Here is an 18,297-nt window from a genome sequence, read left to right as displayed (position 1 = left end):
TAACTCATCTCTCTATACATATTTTTAATGGTTCTTAATGTCAGTGAGATGATGTTAATTGTGTCTACAATTTCTAAATGCAAATATGCCAATATCATGGTAAGTTCCAAATGTATAGCAACAAACATATCAAACAAGCCAGAAGATGTTAAGGTTTTAGTAGATGATCTCAGCAAAACAGTTCTTGATAAAAGAACATATAGAACACATCAAAACAAATTTAATTATATTCGCTGAATGCCACGCTGGTGTAATACAATCCAGCGAAGCTACAGTATATTGTACTGTTCAGTTGTGGTCACTGAGGTAAGTGAAATGCTGTAGAGAAGTTGGAATTGGATTTGGTTTTATCATTGTCACTTGTACCAAGATATATACTGCAACAAGACATAATCCTCAAAGGACTGAGTTACAGAGACAGACTGCATGGAACCTGGGTTTTTCAGACCCGAAAGGAGGTAACTATAAAGCTGTGTCAGAAAAGCAATAAATATGTCAAAAAAGCTTGAAAGGATAAATCCAGTAAGCAAATACATAGCAGCAGGTTTGGGCTATGCGGAATGTTATTCTTTGAAAAGGGTAGCAACTGGAAAGAACTTTTGGAGGAAAATCTAAAGCAAAACACAAAGGAATAAATAATGAAAGAATGGATAGTAGAAAGAAATATCGATTCGTTCTATATGACTGTGTTTAGATAGGCCAAAGATCTTTATCATTCAAACAGAACGATAAAGATGTATCATTTCTGTTAGTATTCTGGAAATTTTGAGATTAAAGAAACAAAGCAAATCGATGGCAATTAAAGGTTTAGAAATAGAAGGCTCAGTGTAGCACCTGTGATTTTTTTTCCATCCTTCGCAACCAACATATATTGGCCTATAGCCTGGCCTAAAGTATTAACTGGATAAAGTTAGACCAACTCACAAAATAATCATGCAAACAGAATCCTATGTGCGAAAGGAGAGGCACACATATCAATATGAGCATTTGGGTTTATTATTTCATAATTAAATAGACTAAATACAAAAGGTACCCAGGCTGACTCAAGACAATAAGCTACTGGTTCTAACAGGGTTACAGTCTAACACTGGACAGTCTCAACTCTCAATCCCCTTTAGCATAGTTAATGTTACTATTATTTGTCTGTCTTCTTGGAGCTTTTGGTTGGTCTGGAAAATAAAAAAGGACATTTTTATTGAAATTAATTTGTTATTTATAGCAAATTAACTGAATTATTTAAATAATCTGACTATTTAACCCTTTCACCTTTTGAATGCAGAAACAGTGACCGAGTCAGTAGAACACTTAGATAGAAATGAGACTGCACTGGGTAGCATGTGCTGCTGGGGATGGGGAATAGAACAGTTGGCCAGCCAGGAAATTGTGCTCAGAATGTAGCTACCTGCTCCATCACTGAGTGATGCAGGTAGAAGTCTCTTGTCTACCCTCTTGGGGAATCCGCTTTCCTGAAGAGTTCAAGGAACAGATGCTGTTTATCATTGTTTCTTTCTCACTCGGGAACTGGATCGTGCTTTGACGTGACGTACCTGCATCCTCCATCAGCCAGGAGATGGGCCACGTTGAGAGATGTCATCGGCCCGTGGAATGGTGCTTGAGGCGCTGATGGCCATGATCCCTAACCATTTGACTTCAATATTACAAAGCCGTCACCTGATCTTCCTGTGACCTGATGACTCTGACCCTCTGATCGCCTGACTCTGCAATGACCCAAGCTCTTAATCATCTGTCTCTAACATGCACGATGAAAACCATAAAATCTACCTCCCCCATCCCCAAGCTACCTCTGATCCCTTAATAGCCCAATACCCACCTCTTCCAAGCCCGTTCCGGTATCTATCTTCAGTTATAACCTCTTCGATGTTAGATTCTAAGTTGGATAGAGCCTTTTTGATGTTGGATCCCAAACTGCAACAGTTACTGGCATTGATCAGACAATACATCTACAACAGGGCATTACATTTTCTGAGTACCTGTTGCTTCTTAATTAATATTGCATATCTTATACAACTCAGAGCTTTTCTCATGCACTAATCGTAGACTTTCCTTCATGGCTTACAGTTTTGAATCTTGCCTCTAATTTTGGTACGTCAATTTTTTTTCAATGCTCAAACACGGACCAGATTGTGGCTGGTGAAACATTAGCTGCAGCAGCTCAAGGGCTGGTAGGTTGCTCACTTCAGACTGTGAATAGGTGGCCTGCTCACTTTTTTCCTAATTTCCCTTGAGTAAACTACTATCGTCCTCTTTTCCTCCCCAGGTCCAGTACATACAAGGTCATGACCATTCTATAGCATTGTGCAGTGCAGTCTCAACTGATGCTTTTTGTTGGCTGTGTATTTTTTTCTTGTGCTTTCACTTGCTACATTTAAGAAAGAATTTCCAACATGGAATACATTAAAGAAGTTGTGGCCTTTAGAGACCAGCAGATTTGACTCCTGTTTGCTAACTTTGGAAGTGTTTTGTAAATCATTGCATCAATTAGAAGCAATTGAATCATATCCCATCAACCAAATCTCAATATGCAAACAGGATCAGGGACCTGAAAATATTTCATCACCTAGATCTTAAGGTGAAAAGGTCAAAGTGAGATTTCAGACAGATGGACATGACATGCAGATTAGCCCACTACACCTGTCGAGATATAAAGTTGATGGTATCAGTGGAATGAGCTCCTTACTTTCTCTTGTTCTTCGACTCTGTGGTTTGAAAGACGCTGGAGGCTGACATGAGGTTTTCAATGTACTGACCAAGCACCTGGTTCTCAGATTTGAGCTTCAGGTTCTCTTCTTTAACAGCATCAACTCTGGCAGATAGATCTGTAAACCAGATGTAATGGTCAAGGATAGAGCAGGGTGACAAACTACCATGAAGTACAAATTATAGTAAAGTTAGAAAACATACTTTTTTTTCCTAAATAGGAGAGTGAAGAACAAAGTAGAGGATAGACAGAACTGTAAATGAATTTTTTTTAAAAACTGCAGATTCTGGAAATCTTTAATAAAAGCAGAAAACGATGAGAGGCATCTGAGAAAAGTGAAACAATTTACATTTCAGGTCTGAGACCTTTAATCAAAACAGAACTTCTGACAAAGGATCTAGGATGCGGAATGTCAGCTGTTGTCCCTTCCAAAGATGTTACATGACTTGCTAACAATTCCAGGATTTCTGTTATTTGAGAGTTAGAGGGTGACAGATGTGGGTAAGATGGTGGAGTGCTTGGAAGAGACTGGGGAATAGTACAGGCATACAGTGAGGTGAGCCTGAAAAGGGAACTGAAAGAGTGAGAGAGGAAGTCACTGCAGAGAGAGGGAGTGTGTAGAGTTGAAAATAAGATGGAGCCACAAAAAGAGAAAGGGGTAGAAAAAGCACGAGAAAGCTAAAGAAAAAAATGTAGAGAAATGGAGAAAGCAAGATAATTACAAGGAAAGGTGAAACACAAAACTGCAAAGAAAGGCCAACACAGAAAGATCTGTGAAAAAGTACCAGCTTACAAGGCTATTGTAGCATACAAAGGCAAAGACAGAGAAAACTGCAGTGATTTATCAATCAGTAAAGAAATAAAAATTAAGCCAACACTGAAAGAAAGAGAAAAATATTCAATGCAGAAGGAAAGATGTGTTTGTTAGCAGAGGTAAAAACACCAACAAGCAGAGAGGGAGAAAGATAACTTTCTCCTTCACAGAGTCATCATAGAGAAACAACCAGCGAATGAGAGAGCATCAGAGCAGAGGGGGATAAAAACTGATCTGAGGCAGCAACAAATAATCACCTTCGAGTGTGTGCTGCAATTCCAAAACCTGATTTATTAGTCTTGTCTTCTCCTCCAGCTCCTCTTGATTTTCAAAATCTGTTCCTACAGTGATAGAAAATAAGAAACCAGATAACAGTTTGAAACAGATGGCTTGAAACAGTTCAAGTGGCAAGCCTGAATGCAGAGAAGCCTTCTCTCTCTCCAATGCTCTCAGCACTTTGTGAATTAAACCCACATTAATATGCACATATAATATTTGAGCTGAACCGCCAGAAATTCTGCTTTGCCACAAGACATTCTATAGTAAAATCTGCTGCTTTTGCTGCTCCATTGGTAGAAGACTAGAGTTCTAGGGCATGCTTTAAATTTTCAGCCAAAAATGCCCACTCAATCTGCCTTCTAAAGATAATGCTCTAAGAATCTGACTGGGTGTGCTCTGGGTGGAGTAATGCATGTTAATAAATATTTTCAGGATATTTTGCATCTCCCAGGAAATTTAACAAGACATTTAGGATTCCCCAAAGCCAGATCCCAAATACCCCGAATGCCCAACCCTTCAACTCTCTTAAGATTCCAATGGCCAAATGCAATGCAAACCACTGCTCCCAAGGGAGACCCCCCCCCTCCACACCTCAGACCCAACTGCTCCCAAGGGAGACCCCCACACCTCAGTCCCAACTGCTCCCAAGGGAGGTCCCCCTACACCTCAGTCCCAACTGCTCCCAAGGGAGGCCCCCACACACCTCAGTCCCAACTGCTCCCAAAGGAAACCCCCACATCTCAGTCCCAACTGCTCCCAAGGGAGACCCCCACACCTCAGTCCCAACTGCTCCCAAGGGAGGCCCCCCTACACCTCAGTCCCAACTGCTCCCAAGGGAGACCCCCACACCTCAGTCCCAACTGCTCCCAAGGGAGGCCCCCACACACCTCAGTCCCAACTGCTCCCAAGGGAGACCCCCACACCTCAGTCCCAACTGCTCCCAAGGGAGGCCCCCACACCTCAGTCCCAACTGCTCCCAAGGGAGGCCCCCACATACCTCAGTCCCAATCTACTTTTGGGGACTCCTTCATAGATTCTACTCATCCTTCCCCATCCCCTGCAATGTTCTTCTGTAACTGAAGGAGATGTCACACCCACCCCTTCACTTCCAGGTGCAGCAGAGGTTCACCTGCACCTCTCCCAACTTGGGCCACTGCATTCAATGCTCATGATACGGCTTTCTTTACATCAGTGAATTCAAGCGTAGACTAGATAACTGAATTGTGGAGCACATGTGCTCTATCTGAAAGAGCCGCCTTTCACTTCCGGTTGCATTTCATCTTAACCCTCCAGCCACTCCCATACAGACATGTCTGTCCTCGGCTTCCTCCACTGTTACAGACAGACCAAATGTAAACTGGGAGAACAACTCATGTTCCACTCAGGTTGTTTACAACCCAGTTGAATGAACTTTGAATTTTCCAGCTTGAGGTACCTTCAGCCCTGGTGTTGTCATCTCACCTGGTTCCATCGATCCATCATTCCCTCCTCATTATATTCCACCTATCGTCTACAAGCCTCCATCCCACCCCCACCCAATTCCATCATCCTCTCACTACATGGTTCTACCTGTCACCTACTAGCCTCTTTCCACTCCTTTCATATTGCTACATGTCCTAATGTTCTTTCCTCTTCTCTCTCAATGCTGATATAGGACTCAACCCAAAACATTGACTTACTTTTTGCCTTCATAGATGCTGCTTGACACACTCAGTTCTTTCTCTGCTCTGTTGTTCCAGTCCACCAATCCCCACTGAGCTCCTGGTTCCTGAAATAAACTCCAGCTGTCAGCCCCCATCATCACCATCCCCATTCATCCAATAACCTGTCAGACTCCACCAGACCCCAGGAGCTCATTTTATTTTTTACACTATGATCCGTCAGGATCAAAGGCCAACAACATAAAGCTGCAGCAGTACAGTAAGTCTATAATTTATCACAACTGTAACAAGGCACTTTCATCTTCAATCCAATGTTCCTGTTTAGGATTAGCCATTCTCACAATGAAGCATGTTGAGGTCTTTACTTTATCCACAACTTGGTTGACTACTACCCAGTTCTTTCAAAGGGCATGAAACATCAGGTCTGTTCCGCTTTCTGCGCATGCAGTATTTTTTGCTATTATCCCTTTTAGGCTTGTTGGGCCCAAGGGAAACATCATGGAAGGAATTCCCAGGGCTGACCAGTAATTATTAGTTACTACAGCAAATGGGAGACCATTCCACTCATCAAATCCATTGCTGGCTCCTTGTAGATAAATTTCATTTAACCCGTCTGGCTTCTCCTTATTTCCTGACCACTTAGGTGTGTTCCCAGCATTGGCTGGCACTTGTCCAGAGGACTGATTCATTTGAATGGGAAGGGATACTAATTGTGAGAAGTGAGGGTACAAGGCAATTCCTTATTTTCTTAATTTCATTGATTGAAATGTTTTAGCTGTTTTGTTATGTTTTGAGTATTTTGTTGTTTTTAATTCTAAATGTATTTTTACAACAGCACTGTGGCATGGCTTCAGTGACCAGTGTTCAATTCGGACCTCCTCCGCTGTCTGTGCAAAGGCTGCACGTTCTCTGTCCGACCTTGTGGGTTTCCCCAGAGTGCTTCAGTTCCCTCCTACATCCCAAAGGGTTTCTGGTTGGTAAGTTATTTGACTATTTTTGGTGCTCTGGGGAGCTGGGAGTTTGGGCAAAGGACAGGTAGGAGGATGAGGGTGGTGTTGATAGACACGTGAGAGAACAGGTTACAGAGAAATAAGTAACGACATGGAATTGTTCTGAGAGAAATAAGTAACGACATGGGGTCTGCGGGCTAAAAGGATTCTTTCCATTCATGAAAAAAATGTGAATGACGTCCAAGAACTGTTCAAAAGGAAAATAATTTCAGGATGTATATTGTATACATTTCTCTGACATTAAATCTATCTATTGAAACCTATTGACCTATTGACCTATTGACCTGTTGAAAAAAAACTGAGGCCCAGTCATATAGACTCAGTGTGTGAAAACATCAAAGACACTAATCCAGAACAAAATCAACCTGGGAAAATAGGGATAACACAGGAAACAAACACTGTTTTGTGAAAGACAAATTGTGTTCGACTAACCTGATTGAGTTCTTTGTTGAAATACGAATGGGGTTTATGTTGTGTATATGAACCTTCTAAACGTGTTTTAGCAAATGACTACATGAATCTTGCTAACAAAACAAACTTGTGGATTAGAAACAACTAGCTCCATAAATACTGAAATAACTGCACTAACAGCCTTAGATGGATAAATCAGAATCAGGTTTAATATCACTGGCATATGTCATTAAATTTATTAACTTAGTGGCAGCAGTACAATGTAATACATGATAAATATAGAAAAATAAATAAATTGCAGCAAGTATATATGTAAAATAGTTAAATTAAAAATAGTGCAAAAACCAAAAAAAAAAATGGAGGTAGTATTCATGGGTTCAACGTCCATTTAGAAATCGGATGGAAGAGGGGAAAAAGTTGTTCCTGAATCGCTAAGTGTGTGCATTCAGGCTCATCTACCTCCTTCCTGACAGTAACAATGAGAAGAGGGCAAGTCCTGGGTGATGAGGGTCCTTAGTAATGGACGCTGCCTTCCTAAGGCGCCGCTCCCTGAGAATGTCTCAGATACTACGAAGGCTAATACCCATGATGGAGCTGACTAATTTTACAACTTCTTGTAGCTTCCTATAATCCTGTGCAGTATCCCCCACCTGCCCCCCATACCAGATGGTGATGCAGCCCCTCAGAATGTTCCTCACGGTAGAATCAGCTCTTTACCAATGTTCCCAAATGTGTATAGATAGAAAACAGAGATTAGTGCATTTTTTTTCAGACTGGAGGGAAATCTATAGGAGTGTTCTACAGGAGCTACAGTTTGGTATTGTTATTGTACGGTCCAAGAGATGGCTTGAACTTATGCACATAAGGCAGATAACTTCAAAATTATTGATGCAACACAATTTGGAAATGTAATAGACCTTCAGCAATCTTGCCGTAAATATTGTACCGATTTTGAGCAGGATATAATAAGAGTAAATATCCAAAACATTCAACAGTCCAGGATTCATGTGCCGGGACAAAACATAGTTAGCTCTTCATTTCAATGAAGAGATTCCTCAGAAATAGCATTGGTTCAAAATTTGATAAGTCATAAGTACAGAAGCAGGGAAATTGGGGCAGGTGGGTGGTGGAAAGAGGTGGAGAAAAGAACAAAGAAATTAAATCCACAATGGGGTGGAAAGGAAAATATGCTAACCAACAAAAAGTAATGAGATGCAAGATAAAACAGGATAATGTTTGGATAAGAAACAAAAGATGAAAAGATAACAATCAGAAAAGATGCTAACACCTGCTAACTGCACAAACCGACTGGAAAGTGGAACTTGAGACACTGTGCAGAACGTTGTTAAATGTCTAAATCAAAACATGATCCAGTATTCCATGTGTTTCCACTGAATCTTTATTTTTAAAAACTCATGTAAGAGGACAAAAGGAGTGGCATAGAGAACAAAAATAAGAAGTGATCAAACACTCGAGGTCATATTTGTAAGCTGCGTGGACTTCTATAGCAAATGATTGCATCTCCATTTGATTTCCCTAGTGCAGAAGCCATCACATCAAGATCAGTTAATATAATTTGCCAAGTAGTAACTATACAGATGTGTCTTGGTCCGTCTCATAGTAAAGGACAAGGTACAGTATGTGTGGGAAGATGCTATGGAATGAAATTAATGAGCAAACCTACAACATTGATTTGAGATTAGTAATATCATTTTCTAATCCATGGGATTCCTTTCATGTTACTGAACACGAGAACTTCCTATTTTGATATCAGTTTATGAGTCCTGAAGCAGATGAATGGAATTCATTTGTTTATCGCTCCAAGAATTCCAACAGATAGGTCATCAAATTAACTTTTTGTTAATATCAGTGCAACATTTCCTCTTCCCATAAGCTAGGCATGTGAAGGACGAAGCATTGGAGATTTGCATGTGACAGCATTTTGAAAATGTCTCTATAATAGTTTTTAATTTCATCCCAACAGCAGTTCCCCTTCCCATTCATACCTCATCCCTTACTACAGCATGAGGCTATAACCACTGAATCACAGTGCATTGCTCTTACCAGCATTCACTCAACAAGAGATCAAGTCCTGCAGACAAATATATATATATCTGTTTAAAGGAGCTCGTTTCAGTACAAAGCTGCTGTTAACAATTTCAGCAACTCAAATAACTATCAGCCAGTCAAGCAAAGTAATGAATCCATCCCTTTGTGCTTCATTAGCTGTTTTAAAATCTTAAATTCACATGTTGACATCAATAAAGTCTATGTAAATCTGTTACATAATAATTACACCCTCCATTAGTAATGTCTGTCTTGCATTCCCCATCTCCTCAGTCTACGCTTCTACAATCCAATCAACTCTACCTTTATATTCATCAACATTATGATTTGCTAATTTAACTTAATTATAAAAAATATAACACTACATGAAAGTAAGAATAAAATGCAAAGCATTAAAGTGAAGACTAAACTGCATCTGCATCGCCAGTACTCTACAATAATCCATGCAGACAAGGAGATGGATTAGCTTTTAGAATAACTTTGGGATAATTTAGAATAAACTGGAGTACTGTACTCTGGAGAAAAAGAGGAGGATAAATGGTAAAAGCAGTCCAGCAAATCAGTAATGGGAGAGCTACTTCTGACCTGTGTCAAAAACAAAATTAGTTCTCAGTTGCAGAATAACATTAGACAATCAATATGCAGACTTGTTAGAGGCAAATCATGTATGACTGATAGTGGCCATGCAATAGATAGGGTTTTAAAAGTTATTTTAAAGCAGCACAACAGTCATTCATAAAACAGAAAACATATTAGACAGACCTAGATACATAGCTGATTGAAGAATAGAGGACAAGATTACAATCTTAATTTTTTGATTAGAGAGAAATAAGAAGTGCTCTTAAGTTAGTATAGGAAACATTCCTTTTCCTGTTATGTTAAATGACCAGGACTAGGATTCAAGAGCTATAATTTTGAAGCAAGATACTCAACATGGCAGCATTACAAATAATCAGCAAGATAGAACCCAACTTCTGGCAGAAATGCACATACTGGAGATACAATACCTCTCTATCTCCAGCCCATATCAGGAGGGTCTGAGGGTAAACACCCAACCCCACCCTATTCTTTGAATAGAGGTCCAAACAGTTTTTCTCTACCAACATACTTATTTGTCTGGATGAATTCATCCTCACATTCAACAACTTCTCATTCAACTCTACTTAATTTCTGTAGGTCAAAGGTACAGATATGGAACTTGCACGGGCACTTTTGATGGGATACATGGACCCATTCCCCCACTAATTTATCTTAAGTACATCAGCAACAATGCCGTTTCCTAGACTCATACAGAATTCAAAATTTTCATTACCTTTGCTTCCAATTTTCACCCCAAATCTCACCTTCAACAAGGTTTCAACAAGTAGAGCTGGTACAATGCAGCTGGATTTTCAGAAGGCTTTCAATAAAATTATTAATTGAAGTTAGAGTAATGTACCGATGTGAATTGAGGGTTGGGCAGGGGCCAGGAAACAGAAAGAAGGAATGAAAGTCTCATTTTTGAGCAGGCAGTTTGTGACTAGAGGATTACCACAGGCATCAGGGTGGTGTTACTCCTTCTGCTTCTCTTCTCAAGGACAGACAAGCCACAAACATCATTTATAAATCTATAGTCTCCCACATCAAACGTAATCATCTTTCCTCCCAACTTGTCTCCTGCAAGGACTCCATTGCATTCTCCAAGTTCTTCCATCTTCACCATATTTGCTCTGATGATGAAACTTGCCACACAGGTGTGTTTGAAATGTCTTCTTTCTCACTACGTCGAGGCTTGCCCTTGGCCGTGGTGAACAGAGCCCTTCACTGCATATCATCTATTTCCTGCGCCTCTACCCACAATGGACAGATCAATGAAAGAGTTCCATTGCTCCTTACCTTCCACCCCACCAGCCTCTGCATTCAGATCATCCTTCACATCTTTCCTCAATTCCAACAAGATCCCACCACCAGACATGCCTCTTCTGCCCCTTCAGAATCTCAACATAACCATTCCCTTCATAACTCTCTGGCCCACTCTTTGCAACTGATCGCTCCTCATCCTACAGCACTTTCCCATGCAATTACAGGAGGCACATTACCTGCCCTTTTACTCCTCCCTCCCTACCATCCATGAACCTTCACAGTCTTCCCAAGTGAAGCAGCAATTCACTTAGACATCTCTGAATCTAGTGTAGTGCAGGGATGAGGTCTACATTGAGGAAACAAACCACACAATGTTCACATTTTCTACTTGTATCCCATTGTGTACGGCATCATTTTATTTCATCTGTCCTGTCCTTGCTTATTTCCTTCATCTGCCTGTATCCCCTTATAGTTTCTATGCAATTTGCTCACAGCTCCACTACTTCATGGCTCTGAATTACCAGTGAATTTGGATCAATTACTCAACAAAATCACTGATTTAGATTAACAGGTGAACCACCAACCTGATTCCTGTGGTCCCTCTCCTAATCACAAACTCCCTACTCAAAAATCAGTCTTTCATTCCTTCTTCCGGTGTCCTGGCCCCTGCCCAACCCTCAGTTCACACCGGTATGTTATTCTCAATGCCACACACTCTAACTTCAATTAATAATTTTACTGAAACCCTTCTGAAAATCCAAATGCATCTTACTTACTTTACTGATTGAAACCTCAAAAATTTCCAACTAATTTAGCAACCATGAACCAAGAGAGGGAGAAAATTGGTAGAAGGCTGGAAAAGGGGGCCGCTTTGCTGTTGTCTTGTTTTGTTCTGTTGTTGTTGCCGCAGCTGCAGTTTGTGTTGTTCTGCTGAACATTGTGAACACGCTACATTGGGGCTGGAATGTGTGACAACACTTGTGGGCTGCTGCAGCATATCCTTGAGTGTGTTAGTTTCAATGTACACGTGTTAAATATATCTGAATCACTAACTCCATCCCCTTTAGTTCCAATTGACGTGCAATAAAACTCACCCCATTGTTATCCCTTAATCCATAGTGTTCTCTTCAGTATTTCAGAAATTTATTCATTTGTTTTATGACTGCTAACGAGTTGAGACTTATTTGAATGTTCTGTCAGCTATGAGCTGTATGTAACCAGTAATCATACAATTTACAATATTTTTCACCATCTGGATGTCAACAGTTCCAAACACCCTCAAAAATCTCCAAAACTACCTAGGACAAAGCAGTCTACTTGATTGACATTCTATCCGCCATCCTAAACATCCACTGCATCAGAATCAGACAGTGGTCACATTGTGTGCATCTACAAAAGGCACTCCATTCTCTTACCTAGGCTGCTGCAGCAGCGCCCTGCTAACCCGTGACCTCCAGCATAGCAGGCACATGGGAACCCCACCTCCTGCAAGTTCCCCTCCAAATATCACATCTTCAGCTCAAGTCACACACCTTCCTAACGTTGTAACGTAATGCCATTCTTACCACTGACTCTGAATCCTGGAATGCCTGCCGTGACAGCAACACGCGAGTCCCTTCAGCTGAGGGACCACAGTGGTGGCTCACTGTCACTTTCTCAGGACAGTCAGGGATGGGCAATAAATGCCTGCGACTTGCACTTCCTGAAACTGAACGAATAATATCAGTAATGTGCAACTAACTTTCTTATAATCCCTACTTAATATTTTGATTACGTACTTAAAATGAAGTATCTGCCAGTTTTTTTGCCCACCATCATAAACAGACTGTCCTTTTGAAGGCCATTCCATTTTTGGCAGCATTGACTATTTCTAATTTTGTTTGTTGAACATTTTATGAAAGCTACATACATTACCACATTCCAGATCAATTATGGGACCCTATTATCCCACTCTTCATGCCAACATGTTTGCTGTTTCAATGCATTCCACATTTTATTTCATCCAATCTATCTCAGCAACCTGCTACACATACCATATGTATTTTCTGTTAGCTCCAACCAGATTCTCCACAAACATGTTACTGAAATAAATTAAGCATTTTTTCATTGTCCCTCATATAAATATAGAGGCAGGTGTTGTGCCATCTCCTTGAGCCAGTTCTGCCGTACAATTGAATCACTGCTGCTGCCTACCCTGTATCTATAACGATAATTGCCCTGTCTGAAAAAAACTTAACTCTGAAATATTCATTCAGCCTGGAGTACGGAACAGAACACAAGGATTTTAAGACCATAAGATGAAGGAGCAGAATTAGGCAATTTGGTCCATTGAGTTTGCTCCACCATTTCATCATGGCTCTCAGCTCCAACCTCCCGCCTTTTCCCCATATCCCTTCATACTCTGACCAATCAAAAACCTATCAACCTCTGCCTTAAATATACATAAAAATTTGGCCTTCATAGCTGCCTGTGGCAAAGAATTCCACAGACACACTGCTCTCTGGCTAAAGAAATTCCTCCTCATCTCCATTTTAAAAGAACGCCCCTCTATTCTGAGGCTGTGTCCTCTGGTCTTAGACTCTCCCACCCCATAGGAAACATCCTCTCCACATCCACTCTATCAAGGCCTTTCACCATTCAATAGTTTTCAATTAGATCATCCCTCATTCTTCTAAATTCTAGTGAACACAGGCCCAGAACCATCAAAAGCTCTTCATATGACAAGCCATTCAAACTTGGAATCATTTTCGTGAAACTCCTTTGAACCCTCTCCAGTTTCAGCATATCCTTTCTAAGATAAGGGGCCCCAAACTGCTCATAATGCTCCAAGTGACACAGTACCAAGGCTGTATAGTCTCAACATTACATCCTTACTTTTATATTCTAATCCTCTTGAAATGAATACTAACATCGTATTTGTCTTCCTCACCACAGAGTCAACCTGCAAATTAACCTTTAGGGAATCCTGCACAAGGACTCCCAAGTCCCTTTGCACCTCAGCTTTTTGTATTTTCTCTCCATTTAGAAAATTGTCAAATCTTTTATTTCTTCTACCAAAGTTCATGACCATACACTTCCTAACACTGTATTCCATCTGCCACTTCTTTGCCCATTCTCCTAATCTGTCTAAGTCCTTCTCTGGCCTCTGTACTTCCTCAAAACTACCTTCCCTTCCACCTATCTTCATATTGTCTGCAAACTGGGCCACAAAGCCATCAATTCCATCATCCAAATCACTGACAGACAACTGAAAGAATCAGTCCCACACAGTGGAACACCACTAGTCACCAGCAGCCAACCAGAAAGGGCTCCAACTGAAAGAATCAGTCCCACACAGTGGAACACCACTAGTCACCAGCAGCCAACCAAAAAGGGCTCCTTTTATTCTCACTCTTTGCCTCCTGCCAATCAGCCACCACTTTATCCATGCTAGAATCTGTCCTTAATTCCATGGGCTCATAGCTTGTTAAGCAGCCTCACGTGTGGCACCTTGTCAAAGGCCTTCTGAAAATCCAAGTACACATCATCAACTAATTCTCCTTTGCCTATGCTGCTTGTTATTTCTTCAAAGAATTCCAACAGATTTGTCAGGCAAGATTTTCCTTGAAGAAACCATGCTGACTATGGCCAATTTTACTATGTGTCTCCAAGTACCCTGAGTGTTCACCTTAGTAATCGACTCCAACATCTTCCCACCCACTGAGATCAGGCTAACTGGCAACCTCTTTCTGAACCCTGGGGTATACACCATCTGGTCCAGGTGACTTATCTATCTTCAGACCTATCAGTTTCCCAAGAACCTGCTCTCTAGTTATGGTAACTTCAAACACTTCATGACCCCTGACACCTAGAGCTTCCACCATACTGCTAATGTCTTCCACAGTGAAGACTGATGCAAAATACTTATTCAGTTCATCTTCCATTTCCTTGTCCCTGATTACTACCTCTCCAGCATCATTTTCCTGCAGTCCAATATCCACTCTTGCCTCTATTTTACACTTTATGCATCTGAAGGAACTTCTGGTATCCTTTTTAATATTATTGGCTAGCTTACTTTCTTTACCTTCTTAAAGACTTTTAGTTGCCTTCTGTTGGTTTTTACAAGCTTCCCAAACCTCTAACTTCCTACTAATTTGTGCTCTATTATTTGCCCTTTCTTTGGCTTTTATGTTAGCTCTGACTTCTCTTGACAACCACAGCTGTGCCATCTTGCCTTTAGAATACTTCTTCTTCTTCTTTGGGATGTATACATCCTGTGCCTTCCGAATTGCTTCCAGAAATTCCAGCCTTTGCTGCTCTGCTGTCTTCCCTGCCAGTGTTCTTTTCCAATCAATTCTGGCCAACTCCTCTCTCGTGCCTCTGTAATTCCCTTTACTCCACTGTAATATTGATACATCTGACTTTAGCTTCTCCTTCTCAAAGTTCAAGGTGAATTCGATCTTATTACGTTCACTTGCCCCTAAGGGTTCTTTTACCTTCAGCTCGCTAATCAACTCTGGTTCATCCCACAATGCCCAATCCAGAATAGTTGATCCCCTCGTGGGTTTAATAAGGAGCTGCTTTTTAGAGCATTCTCATAGGCATTCTAGAAATTCCTCTTTTGGTATCCAGCACCAACCATTATGTGAAAGCTTTAGTCTTGGAGAATTGGTATTATGAGACACAAGGGGACGATTAATAAACCTTTCTTCTGCCACCTTTACCACCCCACCCATCAAGATCAATGCCTCTCCCACCGCCCCAATACCACAGGTGTGCGAGACAGTGCTGAAAATTTACACGTTATTTCCGTATCACTGATTCTGACAAGGGTGCTAAGATGGAAGAATCCATTTCCACACAGGGTTTGCATGTTACTGGCGCTTCTCCGGAATTTTCCGTTGCGGTACGGACAGTTCCCGATTCCCCTCACAGACAAACAGGGGGAAATTCGGACGTAATGCCGTAAAGAAGCACAGTAGCCAAAGGCTGGCGTTGTCAACTACCTTCTGTATCTGCGCTCATTTTGTCATCAGCCTCCTGTGGAATTTTCATTCGATGACGTCGCCTAGGAACTCCTTGGAACCGACAATCTGGAATAAACGGGATAATAAAATAGAGGAATTGATGTGCAAGGGGCAGGTCACATACAAAGCTGCCTTTTGTGTTGGCCATTATCCGGCCGCGCACGGCACGAAGACTAGTGGTTTTCTGCATCCAAAGCCGGGCTCACTGCAGCTGGCTACCCCTTTCAGCCTGAGCCACAAATGAACAAATTCTCGATCCGAAATTTGCAGAGATTGTTACCAATTGAGGAATTAACTGCGGAGTTCCACGGCTAGCAGCAAAATTGGGAAATATAAACGGTCTAAGTTAACACAACATCCTCAGCCTCCACCCAGCACACCCAATCGAGGGAATTTGTTATCAGCCCCAGAGTAGGCATCGGAAGAGATCCCCATCCAAGCTCACCTTCCCCGGGATAATGCCTGTACACCGGTCTGCCTCCAACGCCGCTGAGAGATTGATGCTCGCTTACATCGAAATATTTTGTCCCGTTTGCATGGGCTTGCTTTTTGTTCTGCCCCGTGGCGGACGGATCGGGTTGGTCCCCGCCCCCGAGGAAGTCAGCTTGCTTACCTTCGTTGCGACCTGCTCCTGCCCGCTGTCTGCTGCGGCGTGCGCTCGGGAGATGCGTCAGCCCGCAGTGCGCAGAGTCAGTGCAGGGCCAGAGTTGCCCTGCCGTCTCCTCGCTCACCACTGCCTCCGTCTACGGCTGTCACTGCCCCCTTACATCACTGATACACTCCCTATAGCCATCGTTGCAACAGTACATCGCCCTTACACTTTTAAAACCCTCGTTATCCACTAGTCCATCATCTTACCACCACAGTTGTTGCTCTCTCACGCTTCTGTTGCATCCGCAATCACCATCGCTAACCCCTTCCAGCACCTCAACTCCTCTTCTCATTATTGCCTGTTGGTGCCAGAGCTACACCGCACCACCACCCCTGTAACAGTCCTTGTCACAGTCACAGGCCCCTGACTTATCCCCGGCATTAATGTACTCGTCACGTTCTTCCAAAATTGCTGTACCCCTTGTCAAAATCTGCAACCTCTACATTACTGCAGTTTTCTCTGTCGTTATCACTGCCTCCTTACACCACTGTTGCACCCGGCTTCACCGACCTACTTGCGTGATTCGCCCGTTTCTTTACACCACTGTCTCGCCCCTCCTCACCCTTACACTACTGTTCTTTTTTCACTACCATTACTGGTGCATCAGTTCTGTCTGTCTGTATCTTGTTTTACGGCGGTTGGCATCCAGCTTGATGGTGCATTACCGGCACCCTCTGCTCCAGAATGTGCACTAGACATACATTCTAAATCCCTTCACCCAATCTCTCTCTCTCTCTCACACACACACACACACACACGCACACACACACACATATATATATATATATATATATATATATATATATATATATATATATATACATACAAACCTACACCACCCTCCCATCTTTGACCATCCTAGTATCCTATTCCTGTTTATTCGTCATATTCTATAAAAAAAAAACCCCTGTACCCCTTAAAAATGCTAAAAATACCCGGACTTGTGCTCTCTCACCCATGCCCAGCAACCCTTTTAATGAGAATTCCTGCATCCCCAACTCCCTTAATTTATTTCTCATCATCTCTCTCTGTATCCCATACTTCCTGCAACTCAGAACTACATGTTCTACTGACTCCTCTTCCTGACATTCCTCACACAATCCTGTCTGGTGTTTCCCTATCATTTTCAATGTTTTGTTTAATGCACAATGCCCCAGCCTTAACCTAGTCCACACAATTTCCTCTCTTCTGTTTCCATTACCTACCCTAGTAACTGCAACACTCTTTTGTATTTGATATAAATGCCTCCCTTTCCCCTCCCTGTCCCATCTTTCTTGCCACATTCGGTTGACTTTTTCCCAGATTACACACTTAAACTCTGCTTTACTGATACTAATGTGTATTTCCATATTTTCTTTCTTTAACACCCTCTTTGCCAACTCATCCACCCTCTCAATCCCCTTCACTCCTACATGTGCTGGAACCCATAGAAATTTTACCTGACTTCCCTGATTTGCAATTCTTGTAACTAACTGAAGGACTTCATAAAGTACATCTTGCCGACTGTTTGTGCGAAAAGACCTTAAACTTGCTAGAACTGAGGATGAATCTGAACATATCAATGCTTTGGCTTGTCTGGCTTTCTGCACCCATTGCAACGCAACCAACACTGCCAGCATCTCCACTGTAAACACCCCTAACTTATTAGATGTTCTTCTGCTGATTCCAATTTCTTTTGCTGGTATTACCACCCCAAACCCTGTCACTCCTGTTTCAGGTTCCTTCGCACCATTCGTATAAATGTGAGTATAATCACTATACTTTTCCATCACATGACAGTTAAATGCATTTACCAAATCTGTTTTATATCTTTCTTTCCTTCTTACCTCTAACAAA

General features: G+C 41.7%; 1 protein-coding gene across 1 annotated transcript; it reads right to left on the bottom strand.

Moving 5' to 3' along the window:
• Positions 1-994: 994 nt before the first annotated feature.
• LOC140204547 (short coiled-coil protein B) lies at positions 995-16,479 on the bottom strand. The gene is made up of 5 exons (XM_072271263.1): positions 16,423-16,479; positions 15,789-15,875; positions 3,791-3,874; positions 2,653-2,837; positions 995-1,169 (listed from the first exon to the last, which is right to left on the bottom strand). Exons 2-4 carry the CDS (start codon positions 15,835-15,837, stop codon positions 2,695-2,697), a joined length of 276 nt encoding a protein of 91 aa, XP_072127364.1. The 5' UTR covers positions 15,838-15,875; positions 16,423-16,479; the 3' UTR covers positions 995-1,169; positions 2,653-2,694.
• Positions 16,480-18,297: the final 1,818 nt, after the last annotated feature.

Source organism: Mobula birostris, chromosome 10 (genome assembly GCF_030028105.1).
Source record: "Mobula birostris isolate sMobBir1 chromosome 10, sMobBir1.hap1, whole genome shotgun sequence".
Classification (NCBI taxonomy): domain Eukaryota; kingdom Metazoa; phylum Chordata; class Chondrichthyes; order Myliobatiformes; family Myliobatidae; genus Mobula; species Mobula birostris.
The sequence above is the reverse complement of the archived record's forward strand: the minus strand, read 5'-3'. Positions and strand labels throughout refer to the sequence as shown.